The 14,727-nt window shown below is 41.7% G+C and overlaps 1 protein-coding gene across 8 annotated transcripts in view; it reads right to left on the bottom strand.

The window, feature by feature from the left end:
* Positions 1 to 14,727, bottom strand: part of auts2 (AUTS2, activator of transcription and developmental regulator) — a 356,245-nt gene that overhangs the window by 275,297 nt on the left and 66,221 nt on the right. For all 8 annotated transcript variants that reach the window (XM_011483793.3, XM_011483792.3, XM_011483795.3 and 5 more), the window contains one exon: positions 2,102 to 2,314. In XM_011483793.3, coding sequence (XP_011482095.1) covers positions 2,102 to 2,314 — 213 coding nt within the window. The remainder of the gene's footprint in view (positions 1 to 2,101; positions 2,315 to 14,727) is intronic.

Genomic DNA, 14,727 nt, shown 5'->3' with positions numbered 1-14,727 from the left:
TTAAAGAAGACAAGAGGATGTGGTGTGAAGACGCTTTTAATTATGAATGTAATTAAGTATGAGATTAATTATTTACTGAACTTCATCTTTATGGCTCAATTTGGAGAAAAAACACATTTTGTTTTAAAGGATACAAGCAGTTTGGATTTCAGCTGCCTCACTTCGTGTAATCAAAGCCATCTGTCAGATGATAATTAAAATCACTCAGGGTATTTACCAGCGTGAAGAGGCTGTTAGAGTGTAAGGAGCGCACGCTGGTTACAAAGGCAAAGGTTTGTGTTTGACTCATTAGCACTATTGGGACAGCCACCAGTGAAGGGTGTCAGCAACGAACTTGATATTTGGAGATCAGCAGGGGTGTGAGTGAGTATAGAGGCATGCGTGACAGTGGAGGAGACGTGCTGCATGTGAACAATGCATTATGTAAGCGTTTGGTGTGAGCGTGTGCAGAGGATCAGCGTTTTCTGCCACGAGGACCGCCATGTGTCAAGGAGTTCAGCAAATGAAGACTTTGGTAGCAACTAAAGCGTCTATATTTAAGGCATCTATTAAAGGACACTGAACATACCAAACATCAGTAGAAGGAAGAGACGAGCACACGCTTTAATAATTTATGCATGCGTCCACTCTTATGGCCAAATCACCTTGAAAAGTGGGAGCAACCGTGCCCCCCACCAGCCCTAACCTAACCATGCGCCTTCTCCACACACAGGTTTAAACAGTTCTAGGAAGGCTAGTATTTACAAAACAGGAAAGTTACAAGAGATGTGAAAAACAATGAATGTGAAAGCCTACCTTACAGGTAGCTGGACATCGAGTTGCCCTGGGTGATGTCAGAAGAATGTGGCCGTTCTTAAAGTTTTGTAACTTTAAGGGTTGCCTGTTCCATTTTTGAGCTTGTGTAAGTCAGTGTGTGAATATGCGTGTGCATAGGTGAATAGGACTGTGACTGTAAAGAGCTATGGACGTATACACCATTAACAGTTTGTGTAGTAACCCTGCCAGGATACTGCTGCCAATCAATTGAAACAATGCCTTCGTGTATGGGGCCAGACCAATAGGTCTTCAACCCTTTAACACTGCAGATGTCACCAATGGTACCAAAGCTCTTTGACGATTTACGTAATCAGCTTGAATCAGTTGATTCTGATGCGGAGAAAAGCAACTTTTCATATCGGCTTTGCATAGATATGCAACACATGACTAATGTTAACTGTTGCATCGTGATTTCAAATGTACTGACACTCAGCATTAAGGGATTGGATTGCAGCAATAAACCACCAAAGGGTTCCCAACTGCAGCTGCAGCTCACTGCTCCCCCAGGGGATGGGTCAAATGCCGAAACCACACCGAGGTGTGTGACAGCTAATGGGAATGCCGCTTTTTTACTCTGAAGTGTTGCATATCAGCGCAAAGCTGCTTTTCTCTGCTTTAGTGCGTGTTAGAATTACATTAACTGTGTAAACAGTTGAAGAGCCACGGTAGTCAAAAGAGTGTAAAGCCTCCTGAGGTAAAGGGTTAAAACGCTTTGAACAATGACGCCACTGCAGCGGCAGCAAACGACCTCCATTATTTCCAGCTTTAGGAAGAAAATTTGGGGGGGGGGTCATGATGAAGGCATCGCCAAAAAGGACTTAAAAGGTTATCCAGCGCTCGTCATGACAATCCCATGTTCTTCCACTGCTTTAACGAAGGCATGTGGGAATAAATATACATGGTAAAAAACAGGCATTGGGTGTTCAAACTGTGTTTTCCTGTGTTGTAAAGCTCACCTGCAGTTGTTTCCAGCACGGAAATAAATCAACCAGGAAATCAGGCCAACACCTGTCAGTACTATTTCAACCAACATTTTTTATGCATATCATCACGGAGCAGCATCAGTCTTTGCAGCATCAGTCAAATCTGACATCGTTCCATCTTATCCTCTCATGCAGCACGCCCTTTTCCTTTGATTCTCCTCTAAATCTACCTCTGGAGGCAGATCATAGACTGAACGAAATATTATGAACAGGCTTTTCATAGAGCACAGCGAAGCATAAAAATGATGCCTCAGAGGCAGAGAGGGAAAACGCTATGAAATGGGGTTGTGTCATCAACTCACCATTGTGTTTTTCTTGTTCTGGCGTTTCTTCTTCCTCTTTCCTCGCGTGCGCGCCAGGCGGGGGTTGTTCTCCTGATCTGACGACTGATGGCGGACGCAACTGTTCTTGCAGTGCTCCAAGCTTAGGCCGTTTGGGACTCTGGCAGCCTTTTTCTTGTGTAGCGGTCCTGCCTGGTCGTCCCTGCTTTCCTGGGGCTTTGATGTCATGCTCTTCTAAAGAGAAAGCGACACAGAAGAATCCTGTTATTCCCACACGTGTTTTGCAAAACATGTTAGTCATGAAACTGGTTTTTAAGGTCTCTATAGAGCAGAGAACCATTAACGACAATTCTCCAGACTGTGACCAATTAGTGTCATTTTGAATTCTATTTTGCATTTTTAATGATATTGTAAAGAACAAAAGTAGAGCTTAGTGTTTTATGGCACACTTGAAAATATTTTTTGACCAAAACATGAGTTGTCGATAGACCCGACAGAAACCTGATGACACAAACTAAGTTTTAGTCACATGCACCTTGTGGGTTTTTGGGTTGTCTGGGCCCATAGACGGTCATAGAAAGGAGGCGTGTCTTGCAATAACCTCTAGGCTCATTTGGCCATCCTAAGTCTTCTTCACTTTTGGCTTCTCCCATCAGGGGTCGCCACAGCGAAACAACCCTCCCATGAGGATCAGTCGCATGGTTAACTTGGCAATGTTTTACGCCGGATGCCCTTCCTGACGCAACCCTCTTAATCCTACTGGGCTTGGGACCGGCACAGCAACAGAGACAGGGGAATAGGGAGCAGCCCGGAATCGAACCCAGGTCCCACGGACGAAAGGCGCCGCAAACCAGCACGAGCTAAACCGGCCCCCATTTGGCCATTCTAAGTGATGTCAGGAAAGTAGAATTCACCATGGTCGAGTGTGTGGTAAATGAATTGTGAAGTATTTGAGGAGCTAACTTGCACGCATCTATGACATGCGGGTGATGCTGTCATACAGTGCTCTTATGTCACAGTCTAGTCAACAATGAAGTGCGAGTATTGTGTCCTTACTGATCACGTGGCAATGCCGCACACACGGGGTATGCGTATGTAAGTAGGATGTCCACACAAACTACACTCTGCCTAATTTTCAAACTTTTAACAGTCACTCTGAATGCAGGGAGCACTCATTATTACGTGTCCAGCACTAACCTCGCACAGTGCTCATGGTTTTTGGGGACTGAAAAATAGCAAAAAAATTCTAAGACGAGCCTGTGTTCACCTTCTTCACCATTATTTGCCCTTGCGTGTTTAGTGTTTGCTACCTGTCGCTTGCAGCAGCATGCCCACAGAAAACATGCGCATTAACATTTTGGCTTTACTGGCTCACCTGGCGATCTACGACTTTTAGCCTCCAGATAGCCCGTATCCACCCTTAAGGGCAGTTGTGACTAAAACCTAATAGATATAAACTGTCAACAAATCAGCGTTGTAAGATTTGCAATAAATTCTTGGAAAATGGTCCATGACCTTCTGTGGATTAAACAGACATGTAGTGGTAAAATAATGCAACTGTCTTTATTAGGGCCAACAAATCATCCCAAAAAGAGGCACAGCTGATGTGTTAATAACAGCAATCCAGCTAAACGTTCAAAGAGAAACTGTCTGGGTTAGATGTAACAGCTGTATACCCTGGTGGACACAGTCTGCAGAGTGGGCTCAGAGCGCGGCCATCTTTTGCCGTCATGACTGGCAACATCCTGAACAACCTGTGACAGCCGCACTCTGCCACACACATTACTTTAGCTAACCCTGATGCTGACTCAACAGAGGAGACCGCTCTCATGCATGTGCGCAGTCTGCAACAGCGTGGATCCAGAAACAGTGATCCGTGCAGCCCAAACCAAATACGAGAGGCAGATGGGAGGTGTGAGGGCTCGCTGCACACGTGTAAGCACAGACACAAAAGAACATGAACACACACAGATGTGTGCAGGTGCGTCACAAATACGCTCTGTTCATGGAAGGGTCACTGCGATTTGGTTTTCCCTGAGCCAAAGAACCATTGGTGTCAATGCCCCTGAGAAGCATTTATAATAGAGAAACACCTGTTGGTGTGTTAGCAGCCTCAGCAGAAGAACAAAATTGGTGATTTAGTAGATTTCTTAAACCAGAGAGGGCGGAAGTCTGGCACAAACAAACTCCCATAAATCAAACCAGAGGTGGAAGGGCGTTTTAAAGAGTCTGAAGACTTCAAGTCCCAATCTGATCATCTTTTGATCTATCCTAAAAGTGTCCCCAGTGTTCTTAGTTACGATTAAGATGTTGTTAGCCAAAATCTAAAAACCTGTGTCATTTTCTAGGACATAGTTTCTGCAGAGCGGTAGGAGTTCATTAGAAATTCACTTCTGAGTTGTGGGCAGGATTGTTGGCGCCACTTTCCCGTCACCCTATCTGTTTCCACGCTCACCCGCTAGCCTATACCCCATCACACCCCCCAACCTGATTATCAGGGCTACAAATCTAGTGAGCAATGCTGAAGCTATCCAGCTGTACAGTTCTGATTGAGATTCCAGTTCAGATGAGGAAAACAAAGACGTACACGGATCTATTTGTCTGACGATTGATGCATCAGAGCAGGAAGCTTGTGACCCGCCCAGTTTTTAAACAAGCTCCTTTTCAAATGGCTTTTTTCTGCTCTTGATTAACAATAAATTGAATAAATACTCAGAAATGCAATGTTAAGCTAATATATGTCCTCCATCATCAGAAAAATGCCACCAAAACATGTTGAAAACACCAAAAACGCTTTTTTAAACAAATGCAGTGAAAGGTGTGGAGTTTAAACTGGACGGTCAAACTCCCCTGTAGACAGAATGGAGGTTTGTTTCCTCCGGCATCATAGTTGCACAAATTTACCAACAAACAAAAATGTGAACTAAAAGAAGCTGACAGGTAAAACATGTGGCGCTGACTCATCAAATCATTTCCAAAGGCTTGATTTCTTGAAAGAAAATCAAGTGCAGGCGTCAACTAATCCCCTTTGCCTCATTTGCCCGTCTTCTCCGCAGCACAAGATGCGACATGACATTCTTTGTCAGCGTAGACGGTAAATGACAGCGTTCTGATGAGGCTGAAGAGCTTCCCTTCTGCCAGTTGTCTGCGTGCCGCTAAGTTTTCCAGCCAGCTTATTTCCCCGGGAAGAAGTGATGAACAGTATGTCTCGCCTGCTCACTGAACAATAGCGAGACGTATTCCCATTTCCATATTATGATGACATTGAAGGAGGAAGTAATTGCTGAAATAATTGCAGCAGCTGCACCAACTTTCATTCCAGTGATTGGCAGTGGAGAAAGTAATTATAACACCGAATGACAATGTATTCCTACAGGTATCTTCAGCGGGTTACAATGTGACGATTACTGTAAGCACAAAGACAGAATTTAACATTCTTTTAATTTGAATTATCAAGTCATCTAAAGGGGGGAAGGTATTTATCAGCTTTTTTTCCCTTGTCTGCAGAGACACAACAGAACTTTTAAATTAAAAACAGTTCCATTTAAGATGATCAATAAAAACTAAAATTCAACTCAACTGAATGTGTTCATACCAGTATGATCATGCGCAGAAACAACTTTGCTATCAAAGTTTTGATGCGTTTAGTTGATGTAAATATATTTTTTGTTGATCATCTTTCTTCTGAGGCACTTGATAAAACCACCCCAGAACAGCACATGCTCTAAGAATGAAAAGGGACGTGACTCAATGCAGATCTCTGCAGAGATTTGAGTGTGTAGTGTGCACGCGCTTGTTTGTGAGCGTGTGGTTTCCATGCATGTGTATGTGTGTGTGTGTGTTTGTGTTAGGTGTCCATGTATGGCAGGGCAGGCCAACCCTGGTCCTCAAGCGCCTCAACCACTGCCTGCTTTCCAGCTGCTCCTCGACTGCTTGATGCTGACTACCTAAACCAGGTTTGTTCGGTCAGACAGGATGTTCAATTGCTTGAGTCAACTAATCAGCAAAAGATGGTCAGGGAGAGCTGGAAACAAGCAGGACTGTGGCTTCTGAGGACCAGGGTTGGCCAACCCCGGTGTATGGCGTTTAATCTGGGTCATGTGTCTCTACCACTGTGTATCAAACGGGCTTGTGTGTATATGCATGCGTGCATCTGTGTGTGGTGTGCATGCATTTTTGTGTCCATGTACATGCACGCATGTGTATGCGCATGTGTGTGCATGTGTGTGGTCTTAGCTGCTGCTGGTATGTGTGCATTTGTGTAGTGTGCACGTGGTTGTGTGTAGTGTACATACATGTGTAAATGTGTGTTTTTTCCTAAAAAAACAAAACAAAGTGTGAGTGTGTGGTGTGTATGTGTGTGTAGGTGTGTGTGTGTGGTCCCAGCTGCTGCAGAGATGTGGGTCTGTGCTATAACGAACAGTGTCAGGGGGAACTAATTAACGCAGCAGTAGCGGTTCTCTAATTAGACCTCCCTTCTTTAAGGGTGGTAGCTGTGACCTCAACAGACCACAGCAGAGTTGTCAGCCTGTGGAGCGCTCGCCTTGTACTATATTAAAACCTATCTGTGCAAACAAGATTAAGGCCTCAGTGGTAGTTCTGACAGCTGCAGTCAACTGTGACAGCAGTCTGAATAGAGGACAGTCCTAGAAACTTTCCGAACGGCCTCTGGTCAAACTGCAGAGTCACTGAATGACACAGCAAATTATCATATGTGTTTGACAAAAAATATATTTCACTATTGCACAATAAAGTGATCACAGACGTTAATCTTGGTAAGTATTTTTTTCCTTTTCGTCATGTGTAGAAAGCTGGGCCTGGAGTTGCTCCTTCTTTTCTGCAGCGGCTCTGTGACGTCATGGCAACTGCTTCCAGCACCGTCAGCTCAAACAACCCCCAGTCTCCCAGGATAAAGTGGGTACAGTTAATGGATGGACGGATGGATGGATAGAGTGTTTAAGGTTGGTGACTGGAAGAGAAAATGTGCCGCTAGCTGGGCTGAACAGAGTGCTGCACGCTGCATGATGCTGCTTTGGTGGTGCTTAATAAATCATCTTTGATTTACTGCTGGAATCTCTAGATACTTTCAGTAGGTATTGCTTATGGCAATGCTGCACTGCAAAAACACTCATATCAGTTTATTTTGAGTGCAACTCCTTGAAAACACCCATTTTCCTTTCCTTGTTAAGCCTGATTCTATTATCCTCAGTAAGTACTGTTACGGTGTTTAACCATACTTGAGACAATGCCTTATGGTACTTCTCTCCTTTGAATACTTCACCTCCACTGCAGTAGAGTATCCACTTCCTGTCTATCTGAAGAGGAGAGGCAAACAAGAAAAGAGCAGCTGTAAAAATGTAAAGACACAAATCAAATAAGCACTAAATAAATATATCTCTGCACCACTGCAGTCTCTCTCGGCTCTCAGGGTCAAGTGGAGCACGATCAACTCAGCCACCTAGTTAAACTGGAGGAGGTGTCATCCATTCTTAGGGGATTCATTGACCTAATTAACACATATTCAGGAAATGTGAAAAAGCATTAAGTCATCCTCCAGTAGCACATTAATGGATAAATGACTGCAGCAGTTAATTTTACGTTTGGTCAGAAGTTCTTGATATGCGATCTATCTTTTAATTGATCTGTCACCTCTATGCTTTCCTTGTTCTTTGGATAAAAAAAATCAAATCACACATTGATTTATTGGTATAAACACTGCCAGCAAGGCAGCTATGAAAGCAAATTTATGAATTATTATGTTAACATATAATCTATAGCATTATCCCCTAAAGACACACTCCAGTCGTCTTTTGATCTATTTTAAAAGTATTCCCAGTGGTCTTTTAAGTTTACCTATGGCTTTGTTTAGCCAAAATCTGAAGAAAAAAAAAAGGAATTTTCTAGGATATAGTATCTGCAGAGCAAAAGAAATTCTTTAGAAATTCACCTCCAAGTTGTGGAGCAGAGTAAATCTGCCCCTACTTCCCGTCATCCATCTGTTTACGCTCTCTCCTGCTAGCTTACAGCCCCAACACCCCCAATCTAACTTTAGCGGTGCAAAAAAAATGTAATAATGGAGTAAAAATGTAATAATGGAGCTATCCAGTTGTACAACTCTGATCCAGATTCCACCTCTGACGAGGAAAACAAAGATGGATCTAAAATGGATCTATCTGAATGCATGTGAATGCATCAGAATGGAGCAGAGAAAGGAGCTTGTTACCAGCCAAGATTTTCCCGATTGCATTTTTAAGTCTGATTCACAATGACTTTAATAAATAAATACCCAGAAATGCAAGTCTTATCTTAATTTTCTTTACAGTTGTACTAGGTCATTAGAAAAATACCACAATAACACCAAAAGCACAATTTCCCTCGAGTGGGTCGTTAAATCATTGACTTGGTCAATATGACATTTATCAATAACCAATGCCTTCAAGTCATGGTGTAAAACATGCTTGTCTGCATCAAACGTGCATTAAAGCAGACCTTCTGCAGAGACGCCTGCAGAGCACTATGCCTCGTAGAAAACAAACACGTGGAGTGTTAGAACCCTCAGCATTTACGCTGATGAAATAAACATGAGGAGCAGATCCAGCCTGTCAGTCTGGCTTTTTTCATGTTAATCACTGAGTAAGCAGAGCAGGCAGTTTGCCACTTTTTTGGGGGGGGGGAGGGACTGGGGGGCTGTGCATCACCGTGTGACTAAATTGGACTAATTTTTAGTGTTCAAAACCTTGAAATTTGTGTTCTCAAACTGACAAGTTAATTGAGTTTTGATGAGAACAGTTCCAGTTTAAAAAAGAAAAAGAAAAATTGAATGGAAATTTTGAACATAACCAAACGCAGACTGTGATAATCAAATGAGAGCAAACAAGCAGATAATGTGCTAAAAACAACCTCAGGCCAAGAGGTATTGTGGGACAGATTTTACCCCCTTTGAAGCTGCCCTTGATGACTTCGGTAACTACACTTAATCGCTGACAGATGTAGCATCAAACGAGCTGATAGTTTGAACAGAGGAACTGCCAACAGTGAATAGATCACAGTCTTTATTGGATCCTGGCATCCAATGCTATTAAGCTAAATTCACTACTGCAAAACGGCCAATTGGTTCAACACAAAACTCATGCATTCACTGAGCCATTTCCAACAATCAAGGATAGTGATGATATGCAGCACAAACTGCAATGTTTGAAATTAAATTGAGTTTATTTGAAAACACAGGTGCGGATTAGACATTGAGCAAATGTAAATGTATTGGCAGCGATTATCAAAGTCCTTCCAGAGATTTCCAACTGTGTCTGGTAAAGGTACAATCATCAGCCATGCAGGGGTTGATGTGGGTTTTTGGGCAGTTTATGCCTGTGGAGGATCGTTGGGAGGAGTAGACAGTTCAAGATGCATCTTAAGGGGAGCGTAGGTGTGTAGGTGTGATAGCACAAGGGTTAACCCTTCTACTATCTTAGATGACCCCACCCTTACATTGACGTGTTCTCCCTACCATGACAAAGGTGGATAAAGGTGGAAAGATTTCATGTAATCCATGGACAACAGTGAAGATCACGAATCATTGAAGAAAAAAGGTTCAGCGCACTGTCTAGTGGGTCTAGATGACCCAACTCCCAATGGTAAAGTGCCTAGGATAGCACAAGGGTTACAGCTTGTTGAAAACGGAACATACGATTGTCGTGCGTGTGGTAAGCGTATCGTAAAGCATTTGTTTTGTAAGTTACAGGTGAAGTAAGGGTGATGCTGTCTTCCAGTGCCCATATTTAGTTAAGCATTAGTCAACTGCACAACTGCAGCTAGATATCGGCTGTTTGCAGGAAATGGGTGAACCTGTACAGGTTACACACGTATCACGTTAACACCACTAACAGGCTCCAAGCCCAGTACGCAGGATTTGGGGGAAAGGGGTCAAAAAAATGAAAAATCTCTACAACACATATCTGTCTCACCTACTTTACCCTTTTCTTACCCTTGCATGTTGTATAAGTATTTGCTATGATCTGTCGCTCGTTCCATGCCTGTAAAAAGAAATTGCAGTCAGATTTACGCTTCAAAACCTTACTATTTCCTCCAGCCCCCTGCCCAGATGGCCCATACAGGTTTGCCCATTTTTCACCTGCAGACGGCCTGCATCTGGCCATAAGGCGAGTTGTAACAAAGCCTTAAGGAACTGTTGCTTTGATCAATATGGAAAGGGTGAGAGAACAGAGTGGCACCAATAACTAGGGATCTGATGATCCAATATTAAATTAAAGTATTGGAAAATTACTCCATTCCAAGTCTAATGGTTCAGTCCACCCAATCCAATTTTATATCAACAAGCGTTGAGAGTGAAAGACTCTCATTTAGCCCCCAGTGGTATTGATGAAAAAACAAAGCTGAAATGCGAATCACCTTAAAGACAAACCTGCCTTTAAGAATTAATTTACTGTTTTAGCTTTAAGATGAGGACAATTTTCGAAAAAAAAATTAATGCCGACTGAATGCTGTTTCTAAGTTTTGCATTCAGTACTCCCCCCATATACGTGGTAGTTAGGGACCAGAGACACCTGTGAATACGTGGAATATGTGAATACAGAGAACCACCCCCCAACTCTACAGCTAAAAAATGTCCGTCACCGATCCTTACTCGCCAAAAACCTTTCTGAAACATTTCTGATGTTTTGTTAAACATTCATTAAAGAATATTGGAACATTGCGCAACATAGAGTTTTTTTTTTTTATTCAGAGCAATAGACTGTACTGTAGCATGAAACGCACATTAGAAGTGTCATTCTGCCGTTTCTAGATGCAGGGGAACAAACTGCGGTTATAGCGACTGAAAAAAAAATCCACAAATACATGAATCCAAGAATATTCAAACGCAAATAAGATGGGGGGCACTGTATGTGTTTAAAAAGATTTAGTAGGTTCTAATAATAACATTCAAAAAGCTTGAATGGTTTTATCTGTTTAAAATGCAACAAAAATATTTTTTAAAAAGCAACAATGCTGCACAAATTGAACATAACTGTGGGCTTTTTTTTCTTGTGAGGATCTGTCTAGAAAAGTAAAATGATGTTATATTTTCAAATAAGGGGTGTAGGAAATAATTGATTCGGCGATATATCTCAATAGTTCATTTGGCGATATTTGTATCGATTCAAAATGCTGTTGGAACGATGTTAATTTTTTTTTTAGCGTCCTTCAGCGTCTGACTCTTTATTTCCCACCTAAACCTCCGACAGCTAGTTGGCAGCAGAGCACACTGAGCCTCTTTGAACAGCTCTACAACACAAAAAGCTACTATAAGATCTCAGTGAAGCACCTTGTTCTGTTGTTATGAGACATGCACAACCTTCTTACGTTTTTAGTTAGAATGGGTACCAAACCAAAACTCTGGGCCATGTTGCTGCCAGTATCTGCTTTGCAGCGGGCTCAGATAAGAAAGAGTGAAGCAGTGCAGCTGCACAGCGGCTAATGCCCGGAGCACCAGGCAAAATGCTATCAGCAAAGTGATCATGGATCAGAGTGATGTGTACAACGCTCCGGAAAAAGGCCAACGTCATGGCGATGAGCGGGAGTACTGGAGAAGTTACATTAAGCAGAGTTAAAAAATAAAACAGCATTTTATTTACTCAATTATACTTATAGAACATTATTGGTTAAGACACGTTCAGTCTATCCTTTTTCTTATACCGAAAGATATTTTGTTGTGGAAATCAGACAATGTTGACTGTTCCCTTTAAGAGCAAATATATTTGAAGTTACCAAAATAAAAGCACTACGAATTTGTTTGGGTAAAAGGAACTTATATACGAGATACAGTTGCAGTGCTTAACATTGTGATCATTAGATAAACAGAATTTGACCATTTTATTACAATGAAAGATATATTAATAGTCAGGTAGAGTTTTTTCTAAAGTCCTACTCTTAATAAAAAAAGTTTCAGTACAATATCGGGATTTGTATCGTATCACCAGACTCTTGCCAATACACACCCCCTAGTTTCAATATCCCTATCAAAAAATTCAAATAAAATAAAACTTTTTTCTTCTTCATGTCCCAACTATTTGCATTTTAACCAACCAACGTTTCCTATGCTCCCACTGTTTATCTCCATCAGTTACTGGGGGGGAGTTGAAGGGGTAGGGGCCTGTGTGTAGTTCCGGGGGGGGGGTTTATATTGTTGTGCTTGATTGAATTTGACTTGAATTGATTTGATTCAATTTGATTTGCAGCCAGACTGTGGCTGTGGGGAAAATATCTCATTGAGATGTAAGGAACATGCTGCAGCTCCACTTGCTTTCTTTAAAACTATTTTTGTTTTCTGGACCACAGGGGTCGCATGGAGCTGATCCTGTCTGTCATCAGCAGAGGGGGAAGTGGATGGGTCACAGAGCAGTCCCAGTGACCTATGGGGGGAAAGGTCAAGTATCTGAAGCAGATCCAAGTCTGCACTGGAACAATGTGTAGATTCCACAGATTAGTCCAGCAGGATTCACATGAGGCAAACCAGAGCACAACACTGCTGCATCCTATCAATTCAGGGGGTATCTGAAAACCAACACATTACATTATGTGATAAACACTATAGCTAGTGAGTTGATTAACAAAAAAAAAAGGAAACAGTCAGTGGTTGTTTAGTGTAAAACTGTCAGATTTAAAACTCCTTTGTGAGATTGTTGTGGTTATTCCGTGTTCGAAAACTGAAGATGCGTTCTTTTTTTTATATTTCTTTTTGCATAAATTCATTTTATCAAAGCAGAAACCTTTGTTGGGTTTGCTTTGCTTTCACAGTTTTCACTCTCATACAGCAGTTCCATTTTGCATCTAAAGTCTGAGTCACATGCACCCATACTGGGGGTTGACCCGTGTGGGTTTTTGGGTTGTCAATCCTAAAGCATCGTAAAGCACAATAATAATATAATGTAAGTTAAATACATTCAATACTACGAGTGATGCAGTGGTACAGTGTCTTTGACCCTTGTGCTGTCTTGTGGGGTCCAGATGACCCCACCCTTACACTGACGTGTTCTCCCTACCATGATAAAGGTGGATAAAGGTGGAAAGATTTCATGTAATCCATGGACACCAGTGAAGATCACAAATCATTGAAGAAAAAAGGTTCAGAGCACTGTCTAGTGGGTCTAGATGACCCCACTCCCAAAGTTAAGGTGCCTGAGGCACCTTAACGTTGGGAGTGGGGTCATCTGGACATACAACACATATAAATCATACCACAAGGGTTTACCCACACTTAAGTCATTAGCATGTATTGGCTGCTTACTGACCGCGTCAATGTCGCGTTCACGCATGGGGTGTACAGGTGATGTATTATGTTCACACAAACTACACTCTGGTTGTCTAATTTGCTCATTTCTAACAGCCAGGCTGCACGCAGTGAGAAGTGCACTTTTCACGTCAACAGCATGAACAGGCTGCTTGCCCATTGGATTTTGGGTTGAAAACAGGGAAAGTATGTGGTACACCCTTACTTATGCTTATTTGTTGTTAAAGCGTTTGCTACGACCAGTCGCTTATTGAAAAAATGTGTACAAACATGTTTGCTCTATGGGATCACCCATGGTGTCACCTTGTTATTTGGTGCAAACCGCCTGCGTTTCCTGCCCCGTACAGGTTCAGCTGTTTTTCAGCTCCATCCACTCGTGAGGACAGTTTGGACTAAGGCTTAAGATGTCCTCTAAAATGAAACCCTGCATTTTTATTCAAATTCTGAAGCAGAATAGGAGAAAAAAAAGGATACTCCGTAACCATGTTGGCTGTGCGAAAGCAACATGTATGTTTACACATTACTGACAGTTATCGACTTGATTTTATTGTAAATCAACTTTTATTTAGTGTTTAGAACTGCAGTAAAGCTCTAAAAGCCTGCTTTGAACTAAAAATCTCCTTTTGTTTTTAACTTTTAGTCATTGTAAAGTCAACAAAACTCTTTTACCAAGTTGACAGAAACAATCCTTTAAACAGTAAACAAGGGAAAACGTTCAAGTGTTTGTGTAAATGTGCATGAAGCAAAAGAGACACGACCCTAAAAAAAAAATTTATTACATTTTCCTGCAGCCAAGTCATCATTTAGGGAGCCCGCGACCTGACATGGAGATTTTTTCCCTTTTGAATTAATGTGGGTCACAGAGACATGCATGTAGGGGCGGGAAAGCGGCATTTGCGGCAGGACGGGAGCGTACCGGGATGTGAATGAACGCAGACATGGAGACATGATTAACAATGCTTCTGTAGGACTTTTTAAAATAAATAAGTCTGATCTCTAAACATCCTCCTTGTCTTCCATGCATTTTAATGAGACACACACAGACAGAAATGTGAAAGTATCTGCTGTAAATCCAAGTATTGCTCACATCCGTGTTTTTAACTGACTTTTCATGTGAATTATTATTTCTTGGGAATGAATTAATTATATATATATCCATGTTAGGTCAAAGGCCGTGTAATAGTTTTGAACTTTTCCCAAATAAAGTAAAATAGATTTTATTTTAAATAATATTATGTAAGATTGTAAATATTGGCATAGTATAATAAAACCCAGTGCTTTAGAGATCCTAGTTCCTTTTAAGAAGAAATGAGTAAAAGATTTAAAGTCTGGCCCTGAAATAAGTTTTTATCAGTTTTTGGTC

Source organism: Oryzias latipes, chromosome 14 (genome assembly GCF_002234675.1).
Source record: "Oryzias latipes chromosome 14, ASM223467v1".
Lineage (NCBI taxonomy): Eukaryota > Metazoa > Chordata > Actinopteri > Beloniformes > Adrianichthyidae > Oryzias > Oryzias latipes.
This window is presented reverse-complemented; position numbering and strand designations above follow the sequence as displayed.